Source organism: Astyanax mexicanus, chromosome 1 (genome assembly GCF_023375975.1).
Source record: "Astyanax mexicanus isolate ESR-SI-001 chromosome 1, AstMex3_surface, whole genome shotgun sequence".
In the NCBI taxonomy this organism is placed as follows: Eukaryota; Metazoa; Chordata; class Actinopteri; order Characiformes; family Acestrorhamphidae; genus Astyanax; species Astyanax mexicanus.
Window position 1 is genome coordinate 65,269,566 of NC_064408.1, and position 25,780 is coordinate 65,295,345.

Genomic DNA, 25,780 nt, shown 5'->3' on the forward strand with positions numbered 1-25,780 from the left:
CAAAGCATAGTGGTGGTAGCATAACACCAAGCCAGGCAGCGCTTAGTTTGAGACGCTGGGGTCTCTGTTGTGTGTCCGGGGGCTTTCTGCCTTTTGCATTCTGTCATTGTTACGTTTTCAGTTTTGTCTAATGTCTAGAAAAGGGGTTCCCAAACTTTTGCAACCCACAGCCCACTTAACCCTCCTTAAAATTTACCACTGCCCCCTGCAGTATTTTTTAGGCACTTTAAAAACAAATACAGCAAAACCATCAACTTTAGCATTTTCTGTTCCTGTAAAGCTGATTCTTTGTTTGTATTGATGCTTGTATTTCTTGGTTCTCTTGGACAGAGATACAGTGTCTGCTTTGCATGTAGATGGTTTAACTTCAGGGTCTTTTGCTGTCAAAAGACATTAAGCATTACCTTAAACCCTTCATCCATGATGTGTAAAAAGCACAGAAAAATCGCTTTAATCAGACTCTCATCAATAATGCAACTTGTTTGTTACTAGGCCTGCACAATATATTGATTATGCATAGTCATTACGCTGTGCGCATGTGCAGTAGTCACATCGTAGGACGTACGATGTCACTTAAGGCAATTAAATCAGTGTTTTAATTCTTGACACAAGAAGTAGATACACAGCATTGTCTCTGTGTCTGTGTAAGTGACAGGCTGCTGCTGCCTCGGGAAGGTTAGCTTAAGGGGGGGTAGGAGTAAACACAAGGTAACTGCATGGCCTCCATCCACATGGTTGGGCATGAGCTTGTAAACACACGCGTCAAAGGTGGTGTGCACCTCAGTTTAGCACAGTTTTGTGCAGATATTTCCAGTTACAGCTGAATTCACACTTTTAATCCCAGAAAAACGCTCTTATTTACCTTTTAAAAAGCCATTTAAATGCCTGATTAAAGGGCTGATTACTGTTGTATTGCTCTTTTCCTCGGGTTCTGAGTGCTCGACACTGACTCAGCTTAAGGGTAAAGAAAATAGAGATCCAATAGGATTAGAGTTTGTGGCACGTCCAGAACATATGTGACAAATCAGGGGGTATGCCACCACACCCATTACAGGGCTGACCTATATGAAGGTAAATGTTGGTAAGCTTAGCTCTACAATAATGGTCTCTGTAGATGACTTTGAATTGGATGATCTTAAAACATGCGCGAGGCTGTACACTTTTAACCCAATATTCCTTTTCCTTGCTCCTAAGTATGACTCAGCTATTTATATCTGACTTTCAGACTCCCACACTTTGTCTTTGTTTATGTAGAAAGAACTCAGGCGACACAGAGTTGGAGCGAGAGCATCAGTGAGAAAAAACATAAGGTGCAGTGAAGGAAGTGGTAGCGAATAATGGGTGTGTATAGATGCTGACAATACCAGTGCTTCCTCTGCGAGATGTAGCTAAACCCATTTCACTGTTTGTTTCTCTCACACGCCCCACTTTCCTCTTCACTACTGTAGTCACAGCGTTTGTCCTGATGCACATGCACATGCGAGGGAAGATCAGGTAATTCTTTACTTTACACCGGCCTTTCTGGAGCTCTGCAGTCGGCAGGGACCATGGAGGAGGAGGAGAAGGAGCAGTGGGATTGAGATATGGCGTACTTGGCATTATGTTTAGTGTGTGGTTGGCTGAAACCTATTAGTGAAAATGATGGGTCTAATCCTGTTCTCAGAATTTCCTGTGAAGAAAGTGTAGTTTAACTCCTTAATCTAAAAGGTGATCATGCACGTTCATCTACTTTTTATTAATCTGATGCATTTGAATGAATTTTTTCACTGGTTGGTGGTAGGTAACTCTATTTTTTCAATAACTACTAATTGTGATAGATGATGATTGAAGGAAACAGAAACCTGAACTATGATTTTCATTACAAAGCACTACAAGCCTTTGCTGTTTAAAAAAAATACAGCTCTGTAAAAAAATAAGAGACTACTTAAATTTAATCAAGAGGAAGATTGATGATTAAAAGCCATCAAACCAAGCTGTGAACTGCTTGATTTTTTGCACCAGGAGTGGCATAAAGTTATTCAAATGCAGTGTGTAAGACTGGTGGAGGAGAACATGCCAAGATGCATGAAAACTGTGATTAAAAACCAGGGTTTTTCCACCAATTATTGATTTCTGAACTCTTAAAACCTTATGGATATAAAATTGTTTATTTTTTGCATTATTTGAGGTCTGAAAGCTCTGCATCTTTTTGTTATTTCAGCCATTTCTCATTTTCTGCAAATAAATGCTCTAAATGACAATATTTTTATTTGGAATTTGGGAGAAATGTTGTCAGTAGTTTATAGAATAAAACAACAATGTTCATTTTACTTAAACATAAAACTATAAATAGCAAAATCGGATCACTATAACATGTTTGAACCCAGAGGGGTTCAACAAAGATATTGTGGAATAAGGCATATTAATAGCAGAACACTGATATTGGCTGATATATGATATATATATATATGATCATTTCTTAAAACATTAATCACTTTTGAACACATTTACATTGGTATGTTTCTTCAACATAGTATGTGTGTGTGTGTTTGTGTGTGTCAGCATAAGCAGTTGTGTATATGAAAAGGATAAGACATTGCTCCACAACTGCACGCTTATTAATTGCGATGTGTGGAAATAGGAGCACTTGGCAATCCTGGGAAGAAGGCCATGGAATTGTTGTGCCTCTGACAGTCTCTGACTGTTGGGTATCGGATGCAGCTGTGTGTTTGTGTGTGTGTGTGTGTGTTCCTGAGCTGCTGACAGGTGCGCTTGTTTCCTGCAAGGTGTGCAGTGTCTCGCAGCCCGTGGTTCTCTCAGCTCAGGCTGCTGATGTCATCACAGCTCCAACACAGCTGAGCACCACTTTGGGATTTTTCTTCTTTTTTTCCCTCCTTTCTTATTGGCTGTTTGCTTGTCTGTTTGCATGCCCTTCAGAACACTGGTTACTGGTTATCAAGTCTTTAAGCCAATTAGGTGCTGTTAAAACCAGATCTGTTTGAAGGTTAAAAAAGATTTTATGGAGATATTTGGAGGTAGATGCCTGTTTTAGTGTTGTAACCTGTTTTGTCCTTCATTTGAATCATTTGTCTTTCATAGTTCATTTGGTATGCCAGATAAATAGGCTTGTCACGATAACCAAGTTAGTTTGGATGTTGTATTGTCCCATAAATAAATGCAATAAATGATTTTAGTGTTATTATGCTACTGATACATTGGCAATAGAATAGCATAATAATGCAACTGCATCAATTTTATAACCAACAATTTTTTTAAATCCTCTAATTTCCCCAAAAAACGACAATGTGCTTTATAATCTGGTGCATTTTATGTATAAATTCTACCAGTCAGGTATTAAAGAGCAGTAATGCCACTTCACTGAAATAGAGCATTATAGAGTTTTCAGTAAAGTTTCTCCAGCACTAAGGCTGGGTGCAGCAGCATTAGCATTAGCCATTGTAGTGCTAGCGCTTTTGCTATTCAGTATTCACTATTCACTATAGAGTATATGGGACTTTAGTCTGCATCTTAGCCGTGTTAATACAAGCTACGTAGGATGAAGCGCTAGCTGATAGCGCCCTGGCTTACCGGAACACTAAGGGTTCCTCCGTCTAGCGCTATCAAGCGGCATTTACATCCCGCTAGCGCTGCGGTTAGCGATTAAAGCTAATGCTGCTGCACCCAGCCTTAGTGCTGGAGAAATTTCACTGAAAACTCACCCTCAAACAAAATACTGGAAATCTAAGCTCACTGTAAATAAACAGTGCTTTACTCACCCAAGTAAACAGTTTTTCAGGAGAAAAATCTGTGTAGATTCACATCAAGCACTCGCTTGACTGAAATAATTTTTTTTTTAAAGAATTATAGTTTTGATTATTAAGCGCTTCTCTAACCTTTGCTCACTTCAGTTTAGGCATCCTTACTAGTGTCGTTTAAAATAGACCTTCAATTATAGTCCGCCTTATAATCTGGCATGCCTTATAGTCTGAAAAGTATGGTAACATTTTGAGAGATGTATACCAATTTCTTGACCTGTGCAGTTCACTCTGTCTATGGAGGTACCATATTTTTATATATTGGTTATCTGCGACTGGCTAAAATATTGAAGCTGGTAATGTAGTTATTGTGAAGTGAATGCATAGTTGCAAGTCTGTATGTAGCCCACAGAGGTAAACAGAGGTTAAACAAGGTTAGGAGAAGGGCGCATGCTGTGAAGGCTGTCTTTGCAGTGTAGTAAGGGAGTGACATGTTGGATTTGCATCGTTATTTATGGACGGTTCCATCCTTTGTACATCTAAAAAGGGACTTGAGGGTAGAATTACTACTGGTATTGAATATTGTTTATATTGATTGTAGCTGTGCTGGGCTTTTACGTGGCCACTCTCTCGCTCTCGCTCTCTCTTGTCGTCCCTCTGTCTCTTGTTCTTCCTCTCTCTGTCCAGGAAATGCAGTCTTGCTATGGCCTCATGGGGAGGGGGGAGAAAGCCTTTTCACAGACAGTTTGGAGGCAGGAGAGTCAGCTGACAGTAGATTGTTTCACACAGAGACCTGTACCTGATTGTTGGATTGACTTTGCTTGCAGAGGTTCCTGTTCCTCTTATGCAGCACCTGTTATTTGTACAAGCAACATTTACTACAGTGTGACTGTCATTTATATAATACAGTGGAGGTCAGCCACTGCTCTGTCGCTCAGCCACTGAATATTAATCTACACAGATTTAAGCTAGGGTGATATTAGCTAGCGGTTTGTCCCACGTAGCTTCTTTTAACACAGTAAACACACAGACTATAGTCCAATATACTCGCCTCTGAACGGCAAAATAGCTAGCGCTGCAGTTAGCGACTAATGCTAATACTGCTCCAGCAGTGCTAGCCAGGGTTAGGAGCTGGCTACAGGCCAATATACTTACCTTTTAATGGCAAAAGAGCTAGTGCTTAGTGCGGTTAGCGGCTAATGCTAATGCTTCTCCGCTGATAATAATCACTTTTTTGGGAGTTTTTGGAAAATTAAAGGATTTTAACTGCACATTTATAGTGCGAAAAATACGGCAAACAGCTAAAGAATTATAAGCATTTAACATTCCACAAACAAACAAAAGTGTAATTTCTTACTGGAAATGTGTAATAGAACCACAATGGGCAAAGCAGTGGGTGGTAATGATTGTGACCAGTGGCAGGCATCCTGGCATCTCATGTAGAAAACACATCCACATTTAATGCAGGGGGCCCCAGCTGTATATATCCCACAGGTCAGTTCAGCATTTTTAACTTGCATGATGGGACATGGCAAAAGTCATAAGACACAATACTTCTCCCACAGATTCGTACCTCTGGAGCTATACAGAACATATTCACACACAGGAGTGCCATATGTCATAGCTGCTCTGCTGTATTTGCATAGGATGCATTCGTCTGAACTTGCTGTTGATAATCTGGCTTTTTGTCCAATGGCGGCTGTGTGTTTATCCTCTCTGTGCTAAAGCTGCCATTTAATAAGTGATACCTACACTTCTTGTCTCTTAATGTACAGTATCTCTGTAATCTGTGCAAATTGAATATACAGATCAGATCTTGACTGCTTTAAAGGTTTTCTTTGGAAAGGTTTAGATTATTCCAATTAAATCAACTTATTTGTTTCTCTGTGACGGGAACATCCTGTAAACCACGATCCTGTCATGCTTTTAAATTGTTAGGACAGATTTTGTTCTCAGAATCGGCAGAAAGGTCAGTCATGACTGGAAGTTATTAGTTTAAGTGTGTGTGGGTGGGTGAAAGGGAGAGAGTGTGTGTAGTAGGGTTGTCACGATACCACAATTTTGACTTCGATACCGATACCAACTGTAGTATCACGATTCTCGATACCAAAACGATACTTGGAAGAAAAAAAAAACAATAAAAATATCTGAACATAAAATGTTTATTTTTGACTGAACTGGATTGAACACTGAACAATAGGTGCAAACGTTTTTATTCTAAAATGAAACATTTGAGCAAAAAACAAGTTTCGTTATTATAACCTTAACTATAACATAATTATCTAAACACTTCCTAAAAACTAAAACTAAAACCAGAGGTAATGGTAGCCTGACTATGTGAACCTGACGGGCGGGCAGAAGTTAAGTTCTGAATAAGGAAAATAAAGAGACAGAAGAACATTACAATGTTATGTTCATTTTAACACTCACTGCTCCGTTTTATTAATCAACCGTTTAACGTTTTTAATAAGCAGTCGCTAGTAAATCTTAGTAAAGCTACAGACAGAGTGTATCTTGACTAACTCCACTAACCTGTCGACTTCTCAGCTCTTTGTAGAGATCAGGGTGCTTGTCTGCTATTATGTTAAATAACACTGTAACATAGAAGCATAGAACTATTATTTAATTAAAATGATTTTTAAGAACAGCTAAACACAGTGCTGCAGGTCAAACGCGGAGGCGTTCACGTGCGAGAGAGAGAGAAACAGAGAAAGAGACACAGCGAGAGAGAGAGAGAGATTTGCGTGTTCTGATGTGAACTACTCACAGGTAAAGGTTCTCTTTTATCTCCTCGTGCTCATATTCTAGTCCCACACATAAGTCTGCAGCTCCCTCAGTGTTTTCTGTCGTATTTTGCGGCTAGCGCGAGCGCTTACAACTAACACCGCGGACCGCGAGGTGCCGCCGCGCTTGTGCCGAATCCGCTACTGAATCCGACTCCCGCTTCGCGGACAGAATCGGCACAACACCCCCCGCTGTACAACTGCGGGAGTGAAAACAGCGCTAATAAATAAAGTAGTTTAGCTTCACTTTCAGTTTTCGTTATTTTCGTTATTTTATTTAAAAATAAAAATATAAATAAAAAACAGATGCCTACATCTCAGACTATTTTCCCACACTTCACTCCTCGCGCCCGTTTTGTCCACAAGTCGCGGACGAGAGACATCTGTTATTTTAGCCGTCGCCATTCTACACTCGCTCCTGCTCTGCTGGCTTGCGCGTGAATCGATTCATTTGTTCAGAACACTAAGTTTATCTGAATCCTGCCACACCGACTGCTGCGGTGTGAATCAGTTTTCTTATGAACTGAATCAAATCGCGCCTACTAATTTGACTCATTTGAAGCTAGTGACTGGGCTATATACAGTATCGAAAGCATCGAATGCTAAAGAACCGAATCGTTTGTGATGACGTAGTATCGAAAAAGAATCGAACCTTCGGTACACCGTGCAACTCTAGTGTGTAGACATTTACAGTCAAAACGTTTGTTCATTGTTTTTTTTTTTTTTTTTTTTTTTATTTAATTTATTTTCTACATTGTACATTCATATTACAGACATTAAATCAATTAAGGGACATGTATGGAATTACGTAGTAAACAGTAAAAAAAAATGTTAGTCCTCCACAATCCCCTGATCTAAACCTTATTAACCGAGATGGTGGTTTGGGATGAGCTGGAGCTTCACAGTGTGAAAGAAAAACAGCAACTATTGTTCAGCACCTCCAGGAACTCCTTCCTTCAAGACGCTGAGAAAACTATTCCAGGTGACTCTCCCTCGTGTGTGTGCAGAGTGTGCAGATCTGTCCTCAAAGATAAATGTGCTACTTATAAGAATCTAAAGTATATAAAACATATTGTTTCTGTCAATTGAAAAACAAATGTCTTTTTGTTGATTTTTAGTTTACTATATAATTTGAACTGACAAACAGTTCCTTACACTGTTCCAAAATTTCTTAATGAAAAGACCAATAGAAATACTTAAAATGACCTTAAAAAAAAAAAAACTCTTTTTATGTTGACTTCCATTGAAATATTTTTTTTCTCTCTCCTGTAAAGTTGCTCTTTTGGAGATAATTTCATTTGACAACAGTGTTATTCTGGTTTGTTTACTAAATAATTCTGCATATGTTCTTGTAGCTGTAGATTTAATGTCTTTAATATTAAATGTACTGAAAAAAAAAACTGAAAAAGAAAAAAAACACATTGAATGAGAAGAGGTGTGTCCACACTTTTGACTGGAACTGTATGTGTACAGATCAGGCAGGAGAGTTTATGAGAAATCACATTGTTCTGTCTCCTGCTGTGCCCTTTTAATAGTCTGAGTCTATTGACAGAAGAGCACGATTCCAGGATCCGAGAGCAGGATCTTACTGTTTACTCCAAACACTGAGAAGAACTACAGAGGCTTTGGGAGTATGTGTGTGTGTGTGTGTGTCTGTGTGTATATAAGAGTGTGAGAGGGATGTAGATGATGGACAGCAGGTGTGACCTTAGCATTACTTAGATTGCATAAAAGGGTGAGGCCACCTGCACCTGCTGAGGCCCATATCTCATGTAGCTCTGTTCTGGATACAGTGTCACTGAGGAAATGCGGTGCAGTTAATAAAACTGGAGACACTGATTAATTAATGCATTATTTTAGTGCCTAGGTGATGCTCTTATTTAATTTTTTTATTTTTCATTTTTTAGTCAGCTCTATTTGTGTTTCATCATGAAGTGCCACTGCTGCTAAGGCTCTATGTGTACTTGCTGTCTGATTATGTATATGTATGTGTATAGACATTCTTATGGATGTTTCCACTAGAGGACAGACTAGGTAATACAAATGTGCGTAGTTGCAGATTTAGTTACATACCCTTTTTTTATTTATGTATGTACATTTTTATGCTGTTTTAACGCTTCCAAGTACGGGTGCGAATAACAGGGCATCTTTCCTTCGCTCCAGGTTTACCCTATTTATTAATTAGTGCCATTAAAGCAGTACATTTATTAATTCAAATTGGGCGGACAGTCTTAGAGAGTTTAGTGCGCCTGGCTTTCAGTAGAAATGTCTATATTTGACACCAAGTATTGATGATGTATCTAAAAATTAAAACTGGACAATATATTGCAATATCAATATTTTGTCCCACCCCTACTGTCAAGTGCCTACACGCACAAAACCTTTTTTGTGTGTACTGTATTTTTGTGTGTACTCTAATTAGAGCTAGACAATATATTAATATTTTATCATATCGTGATCAGTTTTCTTATTGTGTTAACAATAAGCATGTTGGGAATTTTGTTTGTACTGCACCTAGATTAGTAGGTTCTGGGGTTCGATGTGATTTTTCGATTATGGTTATACTTCACTCCTGTCTTTAGTTATTTACCTCAGAACACTGTTTACTTTGATTGTAACTGTTTCCCGAGATGAATTAATAACTGATGTTTGACATCAATTAACAGAACTTACCATATCTAGCCAGACCAGGAATATTATTCTGATATTATGTGTACGATATCTATACATTCCTCTGCTCTTCATATATGTATTCGAATTCCTGAATTCTGCTTTTATTCCTCAAGTCTGTTATTCCATCCATATTTTCTGCTTCCCAGAAATTGTGACCCTACATTATATATCACAATAAGGGGTAGTTGTGATTCTGTAAATCATACTATGTTTTTAAAAACTGTTACAGTATTGAGGATATCAGTATTAGCTTACAACACTGGCCCAACCATACATTTTATTATAGAGAATGTAAAAAAAAATAAAATCTGTTTGATTAAAAAAATGATGTGCAGCAATTCAATAAGAATCACTGTACTATTCATGAGAGAATATTTAAATAGCAGAGTCTGCCACTGCTGATGGATTCTATCTGAGTGTAAAAACCACAATCAATACCATGAAAATATTAGAGGTGTGCCAAAAAATCGATTCACATAAGAATCTTGATTCTCATTTACTACGATTCAGAATCGATTTAAAATGTCCCAAAATCGATTCTGAGGGGCGGGTTTTAGACTGATTTGGGGCTGGGTATTTTTGTTGGACCTGGCAACCCTGGGGATAGCGCTTGTCCCTTTGGAGATCTTCCAGACACACACAGAGCGTAGGTGTTTGAGAATCACCGGTAAGATGGCAGAACAAGCACTATATTACCTTAGATTAACGTGTAGTTTCAATGTTTTATGGCAGAATGCTTCATAACAAGCATAAAAAAGATCGCTAGTAGTTAGTTTCAGTAACTGTTAGCTAGCTAACTAGCTAACTTTCCAGTTCCACCTTAAATAACGCTACAGGTGGCAGCGGGCTGCAGCATTTAAGGCGGAACGGAAAAATAACAATAAGCTAATCAGAGCTAATTTCAGCTCCTCATCACAGAGGAATTAAGGAATGGACAATATGAATTAATTTCTCCACCTCCTGCCCCCTTTCTGAAGAAATACAACCACCTTAAATTAACTAGTTAATCAGCAGCTGCTCCTGAACTTTAGCGCTCCACTGCTATCATCACATCAGCCCAGCAGCGTCACCTACACACCACCGCTAGTAGCCTGGTAATAAAGCAGTGTTATTTATTATTTATTTATTGTTCATTAACGTCATTGTGATATCCCAGTGATTCCTCTGTCACTGAGGACCCACATTCCTGCACATTTTATTGTTTTTGTAACACATTACCTTCTCCAGGACCAGTGTATATTATGGAGGGTTTTTTTTCAATACGATTCATAAGCCAGAAGCAGAAATATTTATAATTCAAATCGTTTTGAATCAAAAATCGATTTTGAATCGAATCGTGGCCCCCAAAATCGGAATCGAATCGAATCGTGAGATAGTAATCGATTCCCACCCCTAGAAAATATCATGAACATGTCTAAGTATTGGGATATTGTATTTTTACCGTAACACCCAGCTCTATTAGTGCGCGATTTGGTACATCAAGGGTGGTGGCTTTTATACTGTTCGTATCGAAATCAGAATTGTATCATATGAACCAAAATTAAGAAATATATTGTGATAGATTTTTGCCGTATTTTTTGTCCAGCCATAAGTTATGTATGATGTATGATGTACAGTAGAGGCTTCAAATCCCAGCGCTTGCCGTTCCACACTGTGTGAGTGGGATCTACCACCCTACTGTGCATTTTAGAGTAGCTTCAATTTTTTGTAGGCAAAAATGCTGTATTCATGTGTATTAGAGGCCACAATATGATGGCGTTTTAGGGCCACTCTTAAATTTTTTTTAATAAAAACAACCCACAACTTTTTTTCTGTCAAAGTGAACTGTTTTTTGTTTTTTCATAGTGGCTCTAGAACGTTATCATACCACAAAACAGGAAAAAAAGGCCACAATTGTTTTAAAAATATCCTGATGCATGTGGACGGGGCCTCAGTAACCTCTTCGGCCACTTCAGGCCATTCTAAATAACCATATTGAGGCAGGGTTTCATGTCTTGACCCATTTCTTTGTGCTGTGCGAGTGTTCGGAGAAGGCCCAGTTCCTCAGCGTGGCTGTTCTGCAGCACTCGGCCACAATGCAGGCCTTTGTGCAGCGTGTTTGTTTACAATGCTGCCCTCCTGCTTTGCATAACTCCAGCAGGGAGGGACGATCATGTGATGGAGAGAATGTAAGCGGAGAGAGAGAGAGAGAGAGTGGAGAAAGAAAGCCATGTTATTTAATGGGCTCGTGGGCTATCAGTGCGATCTGTGTTGGGACCATTTTATCTTGTCCCGGGCCTCAAGTCAGATGATGTCATGCGCTAATGTCTTTGGCATTAGAGAAGGGCATCGGAGACGCTGGAAAAGTCATCCCAGTGTTGTCTTAGGCTGCTCTGAATGCTCTCTAGATGCTTGAGAAGTCTGCCAGTCTGTTTTAATGTTCTTCAGAAACACTGTACTAATGAATAGACTAACTTCATCCTTGCTCCTCCCACAAATCCCTTCGTTCTTAGAAACTGTTTTTTTAAGGTGGGACAAGCTGTTCAGAATGTTTCACCAACATCAGCTGGTTCTAATTGTACTGAGCGTCCCTCTGTCACTATTATCACAATAACCCCTTTTCCCCCTTAAACATAACATTATTGCAACATCCTTGTTTCAGCACTCTTCCCCCCCCCCCCCCATCCTTTTTTTTTTCTTCATGATTGCTGAAGTCATATGAAGTCATATTCTGCCAGGTGCAGGAATCACTAACCTGGCAGGCTAGCTATTGTCAGCAATTAGTGGGAGGAGCCAACCATGAAGGGAATTCTGATAAGTGTCATTGTATTTTCCTGTATTGGCCGTCACAGAATTTAAAGGGGTGCACACCCTATTTGTAGTTGCATTCAATACAGAACCAGTTGTTGTCTTGGGACCCCAAGCCATCTTAGGGCCCTAGGCAGTTGATTGTTTTAGATTAGACGTAGCAGTTTTTAAACACTGTGTCCATTCACTGTCCACTCTATTTGACATAACTACCTAGCTGTTCCTCAAAGTGCTTCTACATGTTCTGTGGAGCTGAAAAACAAATGGATATTGGATATAGTAACAAGTAGGTGATCATAATGTTATGCTTGGTCTGTGTGTGTTTGTGTATTTATATACAGCTCTGGAAAAAAATAAGAGACCACTTAAAAATTATGAGGTTCTTTTGATTTTACCAAATTGAAAACCTCTGGAATATAATTAAGAGGAAGATGGATGATCACAAGCCATCAAACCAAACTGAACTGCTTGAATTTTTGCACCAGGGGTGGCGTAAAGTTATCCAAAAGCAGTGTGTAAGACTGGTGGAGGAGAGCATGCCAAGATGCATGAAAACTGTGATTTTAAACCAGGGTTATTCCACCAAATATTGATTTCTGAACGTTTAAAACTTTATGTATATGAACTTGTTTTCTTGTTTTTATTTGGAATTTGGGAGAAATGGTGTCTGTAGTTTATAGAATAAAACAGCAATGTTCATTTTACTTAAACATATACCTATAAAGAGCAAAATCAGAGAAACTGATTCAGAAACTGAATGGCCTTTCAATTTTTTTGTTATAATTGATATAATTGTTATCGTATATGTAATGTGAATGCCTTCTATCTGTATTTTTTCTCTTTGTTTTAGTTTTTGGTATAGTGTGAATGTCTTTTTTTATTACATTTTATCAAAATTTCATAATGAACGGAGCAACAGAATTTTATTCAAAATTAACAAAAGGAATAAGATTTTTTGCAGTTTGACATACATTGGTTTTTGAAATTGGTTTGTGAAATTGAAATTTAAGAAATGCAAAAATATATATATTTATATATATATATATGTGTGTGAGAGTGTGTGAGTATTTAGTGTCTCTGGGTCAGGCGGTTATTGGCTATTATCTTTAAGCTAAGTCATTGTGTTGTGGTGGGTGGGGTTAGGGGTGTTTTGAGTGGGTGTTTATATACTTGCTGCACTGATAAACAGTTCTACACAGCTAATAAAACAGTTCATAAAGATCTGTTAACTCTACCCATCTGATCTCACTTTTCCCTCAGTCATTGTTCAACTGGCCGCTGGTGCCACACCTACTGCCTCACTCATGGCACTTGTTAGCTCATAGGTCAGGCTGGTGTGTACACACACGTCTGACACTCGGATGTACTGCGGCTGCTGTACAAAGAGAGTGTGTGTGCACGAGTTTCCATGAGTGCAGAACAAGTGTGCTGCATGGTTTTTATGGTGTGGGAAAACTGGTATTTTTAGACAGCTGACATCCTGTTTGGAGTGGAAAAAACCTGAGAATGGGGTTTGTGAGAACAAGTGAGTGTGTGTGTATGTATGCGGTGGGGGAGAGGGTTTTGGTTTGTGGTGCTGAACTTCAGAATGTAGGTGTGAGCAGTGCTGTCTGATGCCATATTCACCAGTGTAGTGTGTTTATTTTGACCATGATGAACGCTTGAATGCTTAATATTCTAGCAATATAGCAAATCCCATCATCACACTGAACTACAGCGTCCACACAGATTAGGAGTAAGTGGGGAAGGGCAGCGCCGCTGTATTTGAGAGTTAAAATTCTAGAGGTCCTAAGCCCAAATAATACTGCTAAATACATAAATATCAATTTAACTTTTTTTTTGTCTGGACTGCTGTCAAGCATTTTGAAGTCTAGATGGGTTATTATAAACTATTCTTGTCTTTTATTAACTATATAATCCAAATAAAAAGCCTAGTTTTAGCTCTAAAACACTTTAGATGATCCATTTCAACATTATTGTTTAGAATCAATCTGTTGATGTTTCCACAAGCCAATAGGAAAAACAGAAATGGCATTATTGTCCCTTCAGATAAGACAGAAGGGTAAAAAAAATAGCTTTCAGATATTATGTATATGTTTACTGTGTTTCTCGCACTGTAAGGCGCACTGGATTATAAGGCGCATATAAAGCAACACTAGTAAGGAACAGGGGTGTCTCCATGGGTTCCTTCTAATTCAGCAGGTTTCACCCCTGGGTGGTTGGGGGTAGGGGGTTGTGGTAACTGAAGTAAAGTTAAGCTAAGTAAACAAAACTGTAATAATAAAAAAAAAAAAACAAAAAAAAAACGTTTTTTAAGTCAAACAAGCACTGGATTTTAATCTACTGAAAACTGTTTATTTGGTTGAGTAAAGCACTTTAGTTTATTTACAGTAAGCTTTATAGATTTGCAAATTTCCACTAAGGCTGGGTGCAGCAGCTTTAGCATTAGCAGCTAACCGCTAGCCATGGTTAGAGCCTGAAAGTACAACACTGAGAACCCTGAGTGTTCCAGTAAGACTGGGCGATATTAGTTAGTGGTTCATCTTAAGTAGCTTGTTTGAACATGGTAAATGAGGAGGCTACAGTCTGATATACGGAAAAGGAAAAGAGCTAGCACTTAGCACGCTTAGTGACTAATGCTAATGCTGCTACTGTATGCTCCTGTGTAAAGCTGCGCTTCAGCAGAGTGGCTTTACTGCTCTTTACAACCTGACTGGTAGAATTCATACATAAGGTGCACTGGGATATAAAATGCGCTGATGATTTTTAATCAAAAAATAATAATTTATTTTATATTTAAATTCCTTTTCTTACAGTATTGCAATATTTTGAATCATCACCCTGTGATGATGATCAGTAATATCAGTCAAATTGATAGGTTCCTGCCGCTGCACATTTCTACTACTACATTAGCTTTGTATAGCAGAAAATCATTGTTTTTTAAGGTAATGTGCATATTTTAGTACTGTTGGTTAGTTCCCACAGTCTGGTAGATGAACCCTTGAGCGCTGAGTGACTAATGTTGTTTAAAACAGCAGCAGATGTGTACAGTGTCTGGCTATTTCTATGTTTATATCGGAAATCTCTTTATCCATACAGTTCATGATCATGTTTTCAGCATCAAAGTATGAATAAGGTTGTGGGGAATGATGGGTTTATTCAATTTAATGATGTAAGCAAGAATAGCAGATGATAATATGATATGATATTTTATGAAAAGTCATGAAATTGAATTTTGTTAATACCTAGCAGCTGTTTGCGTGAGTAACCAACATCAGCTTGTTCTAATTGTACTGAGCGTCCCTCTGTCACTATTATCACAATAACCCCTTTTCCCCCTTAAACATAACATTATTGCAACATCCTTGTTTCAGCACTCTTTTTTTTCCCCCCCATCCTTTTTTTTTTTCTTCATGATTGCTGAAGTCATATGAAGTCATATTCTGCCAGGTGCAGGAATCACTAACCTGGCAGGCTAGCTATTGTCAGCAATTAGTGGGAGGAGCCAACCATGAAGGGAATTCTGATAAGTGTCATTGTATTTTCCTGTATTGGCCGTCACAGAATTTAAAGGGGTGCACACACTATTTGTAGTTGCATTCAATACAGAACCAGTTGTTGTCTTGGGACCCCAAGCCATCTTAGGGCCCTAGGCAGTTGATTGTTTTAGATTAGACGTAGCAGTTTTTAAACACTGTGTCCATTCACTGTCCACTCTATTTGACATAACTACCTAGCTGTTCCTCAAAGTGCTTCTACATGTTCTGTGGAGCTGAAAAACAAATGGATATTGGATATAGTAACAAGTAGGTGATCATAATGTTATGCTTGGTCTGTGTGTGTTTGTGTATTTATATACAGCTCTGGAAAAAAATAAGAGACCACTTAAAAATTATGAGGTTCTTTTGATTTTACCAAATTGAAAACCTCTGGAATATAATTAAGAGGAAGATGGATGATCACAAGCCATCAAACCAAACTGAACTGCTTGAATTTTTGCACCAGGAGTGGCGTAAAGTTATCCAAAAGCAGTGTGTAAGACTGGTGGAGGAGAGCGTGCCAAGATGCATAACTTCCTTGCATCATCTCCCCCCCCCCAACCTCTCTCTCTCTCTCTTTCTCTCTCAGCCCATCGCACTGCAGTCAGGGATGACACATCAGCATCACCGTTGCAAATAAAGGATGTGTGGCTAGTGTAGAGAGAGGAGAAAGAGCGAGGAGAGCGAGAGAGAGAGAGAGAGAGGGATGGGGGGGACTTAGCGAGCTGAGCGGGAGAAGGGCAGTAGCGGTTGTGTTTGAAAGGCTGGAAGTGAGCCAGGCAGCGTTCGCAGCACGCTGATGACATCATCCTCCCACCGCTCCCCTCCCCTCCTCTCTGCCATTGAAACAAACGCTTCTCTTTACTGGCCCAGAGAGCAAGTGCTAGCAAGCATCACTGTGGGGAGGGGCTGGCGCTGAGCGATTGGACAGGGAGGGAGAGAAGTGTGTTTGGTGTGTGTTTGTGTGTGTATGAGAGTGTGTAAGCGCGCCAGTGCTTTTGCGCACACAGGAAGAGGAGGAGAGGAAAGGGGAACATCGCTGCTCTCTGCTGGGATTCTATTCTCACCATTCCCACCCCTTTCTCTCTCTCTCTCTCTCTCTCTGTCAAACACACACACACACACAGACACGCGGGCGAGCGGGTGGGCAGGCAGCGCGATCCCGGAACAAACTTTCACTGCGCTGCTCTTTCCCAGTCAAGCATGCCGTCCACTGAGGGTCGAGCAGCATTTGGAATTGGACAGCTCACATTTGGAATTCCTCTCTGAGAACCTCTGTGGCTCCTGTTTCTTTCTTTCAACCTTCTTCGCGGGCTCCTTCCTTTCTTTCTTTCTTTATTTCTTTCCCGGGTTTTTGCTCTCTTCATTGAACTCGCTTTGTCATGGGCCTCTCTCAGCCCCGCAGCTGATCTGTGTGTGTGTTTTTTGTGTGTGTGTGTTGAGAAGCATGCCATGCACTCCCTCATGGTCCACAGTGGAGGCTGAAACTTTACCCAGGTGCAGGAGTGTGTATGTGTGGGTGTGACGGTGGAGAACGGGCCGCACCGTAGTGCCAGCAGGACTGGCCAGTGAATTTTGTGCAATTTTTTTTTTCCACACCACTCAACAACTCCGTGGTTGCGTCATGCTGAGTCTGCAGGATTCGGTCTTCTTCGAGATCAGCATCAAGTCTCTGCTCAAGTCATGGAGCGGGAACTGTGAGTACCTGCGAGACAGAGAGAGAGAGAGAGAGAGAGAGAGAGAGATGTGTACACACACATACACAGACAAACATATACTCGTCTTTTCTCATTTCTCCAGTGCTATAGAACCATGACAACTCAAATAACCATTTGGATGTTTCATAAAGTGCTTATTTGGATTGTGTTTGAAAGATTTTAGGTTTCACTTTGTTGTTGGGTTTTTATATATGTATAAAGATACAGGTCTGGCAAAAAAAAGAGATCACTTAAAAATTATGAGTTTCTTTCATTTTACCAAATTGGAATATAATCAAGAGGAAGATGGATGATCACAAGCCATCAAACCAAGCTGAACTGCCATAAAGTTATCCAAAAGCAGTGTGTAAGACTGGTGGAGCAGAACATGCCAAGAAGCATGACAATTTTGATTAAACTGTGATAGAACTGTGATTTTCTTTGCATTATTTAAGGTCTGAAAGCTTTGCATCTTTTTTGTTATTTCAGTTATTTCTCATTTTCTGCAAATAAATGCTCTAAATGACAATATTTTTATTTGGAATTTGGGAGAAATGTTGTCCGTAGTTTATAGAATAACACAGCAATGTTCATTTTACTCAAACATATACCTATAACATATACCTACCACTTTACATCCACTGTCCACACACACACGGTCAAACCTTCAAACACACAGATCCCATTTACACCTGCTCATCTCTTGCATCTTTAGTTTAAGGATTATATCTAGATACGATTAAGCCACATAAGTAGAAAAGTATGCAATTGTAAACGCACCCAATGAGCATTTAAACCAGTTTCAAATCCCATCACTCAAATCACTTCTTAAAGAGGTCTGAGATGCATCTAAGCCTCATGTTATAGCAGGGTACACACACCCACAAAGGCACCTTTCCAAAATGCAGTTGACAACTGAAACTTCAGTAATAATTGCTGTACTGTAATGAGAGAATTTGCATTCCTTACCACAGTTCTCATCTATTGCTGATTAGTAGATTAATTGGAGTCGCAGTGGACTTTTTCACAGAGTCACAGTGGATATTTTATCAGGATACAGTACAAATACTAGTCACGTGAAAAGACCAGGTGTAAGTGGTGATCAGAATTCTGTGCACCAGAGTGTGAAGCAGTTCCTTTAGATTAGGGCTGCAATTAATAATTATTTTGATAGTTGACTAATCTGGCGATTATTTTTCCGATTATTCGATTAGTCAACGTTTTTTCCTGCCATGATCTTCATCTCAAAAAACGATAGAAACAGCTGAACATGAGATATAAAAAAAATATATATTTAAATCTACAGATGTTGATTAAACGTGGAAAGTACTGATATTAAGTGAGTTATTATGTTATCTGTTGTGTTTGGGCACTTTTGGAGACCAAGTTGAGTGTAAACTGCAATAGTGAGCTCATTACTCATCTACCATTGCGTTTCTTTCCCCAGCACTGTGTATTTAACTAACAAAATTAATGTTTAATCGACAATAAAATTTGTAGTCGACAACTTTTAAATCATTAACATTGTCGATTATATTGACTAATCGTTGCAGCCCTACTTTAGATCACACTGTCAAATTTTGAGACACTCTGAGCTCTGAGTCTTTGTGCCAAAAAAGTTTTGACTCAGTTTTGTCACTGTGTTCACACGCTTCTTGCCAGTATTAATGCTTCTTATCTGGTAAAACTTGTCATACAGTCCATTAATGCTTTGACACCTGGCACACAAAGGGCCAGTCTGTAGTCTGCTACACATGCAAATACACACATTCTACAATAGCACTGCCCTGTACGTTACACAGCCTGCGACTTCATAAGATAACATTGTTTTGCCTGATAAATGACACACGACCTGTGCATGCACATGCTTGCGGCACCTGTAGTTCAATGCAGCATTTTTTTTTTCATTGTCATAAGACAAAACTTTATATTTGACCTTTTTGTTAACATGAAAAATTCTAATTTTATACATGTTATTAATTAGATTATTGCCAGTACTTCAAGAATATGAGAACCACAGCATGTTTCATCACACAGAGAACGTATTTGGTTCCTGCTGTTAGTCTCCACACCATTTGCAGCACCCCCACCAGCTTGGAGTGTTTTGTTCTGTGGCTTTATTGATGCCCAATTCTGGCTCCTGCATCTGTGTGCCTTCAAAGAATCAAAATTTATCAGACCAGGCTATTATTATTCTCCAGTTTTCAGTTGTCAGGATTTAGGAAGTCTGTGTGCACTGCAGCCTCAGCTTTATGTTCTTAGCTGACAGAAGTGGAATCTTAATTCTGCAGACCACATTAATTGTACAGAGCTGTTTGCTAAGTTACTGTAGCTTTTTTGTCAGCTCCAACCAGTCTTGCTGTTTTTTTATTGACCTCTTCCCTCAATAAGATGTTTGTCAGCAGAACTGCTCCTTACTAATTTGATGATTTTTTTTTTCTTTATAGCACGATTCTGAGTAAACCTTTGTCCTTCAGCTGCAGGTCATACTCATTTGAGTTTAACTTTGGGGCGGTGCCAAAACCCAGGGGTGTAAAATAATTTAGTAATTGTACGGAAATAATATGGTGGAAGATTTGCACTTTTTTTTCAGCTGATATTTAATTTAAATAATTAACTTTTTCTTGATTTTCTTGATAAAGAAACAAGAAAATCTTTGTTTTACTGCTTACTATTCTCATTTAGATCTTAAAAATACTTGTCAAATTTTAATCTGTCATATTCTAGAATCAGCCATCACTCATCAGTGTAAAATGACTTGTAATTCATCACACATCAACACTTACGTTATATGTTTTCATTAATGTATTTGTGAAAAATATTTCACACTTTTTCTCAGTGATAAACTCTTACATCCGGACTGTAGTTGCATCCGAATTGTAGTGTTTTTTTTTTTTTTTTTTTTTTTTTTTTTTTATACATATATAAAATTTTCTCTTGTCACATGACATCACGTTCAGTAGCTCCTCCATTTCTACTCGCTGTTGTGTAATTGGCTAGCAAGTGTAAGTGTAATTACGGTGCGTGGCAGTGGACAAATAGCTATTTTATTAAATGCAAGACAAAACTCAGAGATGTGCGTCCGGACAGGACTAAAATTACGGGATGACCACAGATGTTATATTTCTTCTTCTGTTGGATATTTCCATGTTTAAATCTTGTTTAAATTTTTAGTTAATTTTAAGGTTTCTCCAAATAGTGGTTAATTCTCCTAACATATAAGATACAGATAAGCATACTTTACTTCAATAGATGGACAAAGGAGCGTCACACTGCGCAGAACAGACTTCACCTCACTCTGCTCCTCAGTGAAATTGCAACACAGAGAGAGAGAGAGAGAGAGAGAGACGTCATTGTGTGTGTTATAATGGGGGGGCAGATCAATGAAGGGAAACATTAGCAGTCCCAGTGGATCTTTCAGAAATACACTCTCGGATGCACTCTTGCTCACTTCCAGTGGCTGATTGTGTGGAACAGGAAGGATTTGTGGGATAGGAGGTCGGAGGTGACCTCGCTGTCTTGTAGGTCAGACGTTGTCCTACTGAGATTTGATCCTCTGGGCTGTCAGTGTCCATGTCAGGGTCATAGTATTGGATATAGTCTAATGCTGACTAGATCAGTACAATACCAATCACAGGAATGAATAAATAAACAGATAAATAAAAGCGACAGTATGAAAATGGAGCGGTTTAGCTGTAGCTGATTATTCCTTGTGTGCTGTATTCTCTTCTTGGCTCGTGACATAAACACTGCTAAAGTTCCAGAAGGCTGATGTTTTCAGTTTTAATGAAACCGCTTGCAAAATAAGTAATGTACAGCTCTGAAAAAAAATGAAGAGACTACTACAGTTTCTGAATCAGTTTTTTTTTCTGATTTTGCTATTTAGAAGTATATGTTTGAGTAAAACAAACATTGTTGTTTTTTCAATAAACTAAAAACAACATTTCTCCCAAATTCGAAATAAAAATATTGTCATTTAGAGCATTTATTTGCAGAGAATGGGAAATGGCTGAAATAACAAATAAGATGTAGAGCTTTCAGACCTTAAATAATGCAAAGAAAACAAGTTCATATTCATAAAGTTTTAAGATTTCCGAAATCAGTATTTGGTGGAATAACCCTGGTTTTTAATTACAGTTTTCATGCATCTTGGCATGTTCTCCTCCACCAGTCTTACACACTGCTTTTGGATAACTTTGTGTCACTCCTGGTGCAAACATTCAAGCTGTTCAGCTTGGTTTGATGGATTTTGATCATCTCAGAGAAAAAGAAAGAAGCTCATCATTTTTAGGAGGTCTCTTATTTTGTCATATTTATTATACCTAAAATTATTTGTTTTTTACACTTCTTTTTTTTTTTACACTGCATTTGGTGTTGCTGGGTGGTATTTTTTGTTTTTCCAGGTGGATACTATGATTTTGCTATAGTGGTTGCTTTTTTGTTTACACAGATGTTGCTAGGTGGTTGCTGTAGCATCCCAGGTGGTTGATATGATATGGTATGAGGTGGTTCATCAGAGGATGCTGTGATATACAGTGTGGTTGGTTGGGTGATACTAGTGGTCATGTTTATGTGTCATGACTAGTGCTGAATAATATATAATTTCAGCATTTTCATTGCATTTTCAATGATCATATCTCTTTTCCAGACATGCAATGTCACGTAGTCCAAATTTAATCAACAGTGCATTATTAATTACATGACATTTTTCACTGAATCATTAATATATGGGTGACCTCTGGTGAAATATACTTTTGCACCCCACTCATTCCTATATAGAGGGAAAAAATGTACAATAATTTAAAAAAATTAAAAAACTTCTATAAATACGATCATAAGAACCTAACTGATTTCTGTTATTGCTAGTCAGTTGTCACTAGCTGCATCTGCTTGTGTTGGCCAGTAATACCAGACTGATGTTCTGTTCTCAGCAGTGTAACCAGGATGCTGATCAGCCTTTAGAACATCATCCAAGAACACTTTCAATTGAAACTTGATTTCCCATCAGCCTCTGCTGAGTCTGCAGTGATGTGCATTAAACGGCTGCTCAGCAACGTGAGAAATGAGATGTGGACAGTGTGCTATGAGCTTTATCATCAAGCTGCGCTGTGAGAAAAGGTTTACCGGGGTGGGAGAGAACTCCCGCCTCCTCTTCAGCGGAGTTTAGTTATTCAGCAGTAAACAGCCGTGCGAGCGGCCGGTACAGTTGGGCCAACGGTCACTCCTGCAGGCTGGCAGACACACAGACGTCTCAGACACACAACTCCCGCTCTTCCTCCCTCCTTTCCTGTCCCGCGGTTTGTTGTTGCCAGCTCTTTTCTTCGGGCTTCTCTACCTTAACAATGAGGAGTGAGGCCTAATTTCAATGGCTGTAAACATGTGACACTGCCTGGTAACTCAGAACGAGTGCACACTTATTCGCTCTTCCGCTCGTTGGAATAATGAAAGAAGCTGTTTTTTTTTTGGTTGTTGTTTTTGTTTTTCAACATGGTGATTTATTTATTTTTTTTTACATGATTTAACACGATGATTCAGGATTTTTGTTTGAGGCACAGCATGATATTGTTTTAACTCAACATTACTTTTTCTTTTAGTCAATTTTTGCTATTGTAAACAGCACAGTCACCTAAATTTCAAAATTTATAAAATTAAAGATAAAGCATTTTATTTTATCTTTAGTAAAATTGTAGTAAACATTTGACCTCCTTTCATGGCCAGTACTTAGTCACACCCCCTTTTGCAAGTATCACAGCTTGTGTAAATGCTTTCTGTAGCAGCTCAGAGTCTTATAGTTCTTGTTTAAATATTTTTTTTATTAATTCTGCCTCACAAACGGCTTCTAGTTTTATGTGATTCTTTTTTTTTATCTCACTTTTCTCCCTAATTTAGCTATGCAAATTAACCCTCCAACTTAGCTGCACTCCCTCTATCACTAGTGATGCTCTAATATCAGCAAAGTGAAGACTAGCACATGCCTCCTCCAATACATGCGAAATCGGCCACCACCTCTATTTAAACTGCTGCTGATGCTGCATTACCGATTAGCATCACAGCGCACTCGGCCTACATCTATTACATCAGCTAACAGACACCTGTGCTGACCGACATCACCTTTGGCTCCCCACATCAGAGCACCATCTACCCATCCAGACAGAGCATGGCCAATTTTGCTCTCTCAGGGCTCAGGCAGCTGATGGCGAGCTGCCGATCATAGTGGCAGCGCCTTAGTCCACTGGACCACTCAGATTTCCATTTTGTGTGATTCTTAGACTGCTTTCACACCTGCCTTGTTTGGTCTGAACTTTTCATTTGGCCTGGACATTTCAGTTAGGCTCAAACCAAAGTAGCAGGTGTGGAAGAGACCATGAACCACAGTCCAGACTAAAGCACCAGAGGTTGGTCCGACCTAAAGAGCTGGTCAGTGTGCTAGACAGCTGCTTAGAGAAGCCAATAGCTGCAGATTTTTGGGACTAGATCTGAAAAGACAGAGTATTTAAAGGTGCTCAGACTTGTACGTCACTGTAGGCGTGCTCTGTATTATGTCTTAACATACAAACATTAGAGTTTGGCATAAAAATAAATGACTAGTAAGTTTTCACTGACACAGAGAATAACATTGGAACATTGGAGTCTGGGCATGTTGAGACGCTATAATAATTGTGTAGACGTTTTAATCTTCTTGTAATCTCTAATTTCTGCCTCTCCCTGTCACTCTTTAGACCTCATGTCAGCCTGTTATGTCTGAAGCAGGTGATAGATGAATCTGACTGTAGTAAATGTTGAAAAATGCTTGGAAACTAAAGCCAGTGGGATTTTGTTATCGTCCGTGCTGTATCCTGACATTGTTTTTCTTCCTCCTCCTTAGCTGGAGCATGTCTTCACAGGTTCTGCTAGTGTTTACATAACGATCATGCAGTTTAGTAGATTGATCAGCCTTCATGAACCTTGATGACACTCCTAGAGCTTGTAAAAAATCGAAAATACCAGTGGCATGCAGTTAATATAGTGGGTACCCCCCTCACACCCCCAGAGACGCTGACGCCGTATACATGGATGAATATTACAATATCTAAACTTAGTTATAGGAACTTAGTACACATTAACAGCCCACAAATACAGCTCCAAATGACAAAAGTATACATTGCTATTCCATGATAGTTAGCTAACTATTGAACTAATATAGCATGAGCTCTATTTTACGACTAATCAACGTTTACCCCTTCAGCACAGTGCTTAGAAGGGGTTAGACAGCCATGGCCCCGCCCCGTAGTGAAAATCATGAATCTGATTGGTTAGATTGTCCAAAGACTTTGCTAACAGACTCATTACTACACCCGTCTTAAAATCAGGAGAAGGGTCCACGTAGACACAAGGGGGCAGAAGCCATTTTAAAAAGCTTTGATTGGTTAGAACAGCTGTCAGTCATGTAAGAGTCCCATAGCAACTGAAAAACTTTTTTATTTTAGTTATTCTATAAAATATATGCTTATAGTTTACAATAACTATAATATATATTTCCTGATTAAATATAATGTAATGCTTTACATGCACCTATTGTCACCCCTTCTCTAAAGAGGTTAGAAGGGCCTCACTGCACACCACTTGAAAATACATTCATAGATGTATATGCTTCTTGTGTCCAGCTTGATCCTTTAACAGAAATTAATTTTAGCCTTATTTAATTTAATGCAAGCTTCTCAGTGAGAGTCTTGGCCCTCTAAATAAAAAAATTAGAAGGCATAAAAACAAGATCACATTTCTTCTTCTTAGAGTTTTACTGTGTACGCTGTATTATGGCGTGGCGTCCTGAGTCTCTCTCTCTCTCTCTCTCTCGTTGTATTCCTTTGTAGGTGTTGAAGCTTGAAGTAATGCATTTTCCCTCCCTGTTCCACATGACTCTGCTTTGTCAGCAGCTACACTGAAGCCGCTTCACACAAGCTGAGAGATGCTATAATGCTGCGTTTAAGTCTGTTATCTTTCATATAGAGATCAGCTAGCGATTTCGCTGCCTCCTCCTGTCCCGCATCTGTCTCCGAGTCGGTCTTTAAATAGATGAATGTAATGGGAGATGATAATGGGACTGGTGTGTTTTGATCTCAGTGTGTGAGCAGTCTGAGCAAAGGCTTATCCACCTTTCCACTGTTCCAAACAGCACTGCAGCTTCACTAAACACATAAAACAGTGCGTTCAGTGATCTTTCATTCACCGGTGTCAATCTGGAGATCAGTTTTAATTTCTTTATAGGCAAACAAGATGCAGTGAATTGTGAATTTCAACTGAAATTATGTGTATCTACAGTGTTTCTGCAGATAAGAGTGCTGGCATTTATTAAAAAGCATAGCTGAAACAAGTGCAAATATGTTGATATTCTTATATTCATGTGGATTACTGAATCTTTATGTTCTTTGAGCTGAAGCTCTGTTGTCTGAGATGAAGCTCTGTTGTCAGTAAACTAAAGTTTTGTTTGAAACATAAAGGACTGTCAGTAAGCTGAAGACTTGTCTTCTGTGAGCTGAAGATCTGTTGTCTGTGAATTAAGGCTCTGTTGTCTGTAAACTGAAGCTCTG

At 39.0% G+C, this 25,780-nt stretch overlaps 1 protein-coding gene across 8 annotated transcripts in view; it reads left to right on the forward strand.

Moving 5' to 3' along the window:
- Positions 1 to 25,780, forward strand: part of fryl (furry homolog, like) — a 154,444-nt gene that overhangs the window by 45,372 nt on the left and 83,292 nt on the right. For 3 of the 8 annotated variants that reach the window (XM_049481843.1, XM_049481844.1, XM_049481846.1), the window contains exon 1: positions 16,649 to 17,213. The exons of the other annotated variants lie outside the window; for them this stretch is intronic. In XM_049481843.1, coding sequence (XP_049337800.1) covers positions 17,141 to 17,213 — 73 coding nt within the window. In that variant the 5' untranslated portion in view covers positions 16,649 to 17,140. Of the gene's footprint in view, positions 1 to 16,648; positions 17,214 to 25,780 lie in introns of those variants that run through there. 8 annotated transcript variants of the gene reach the window in all.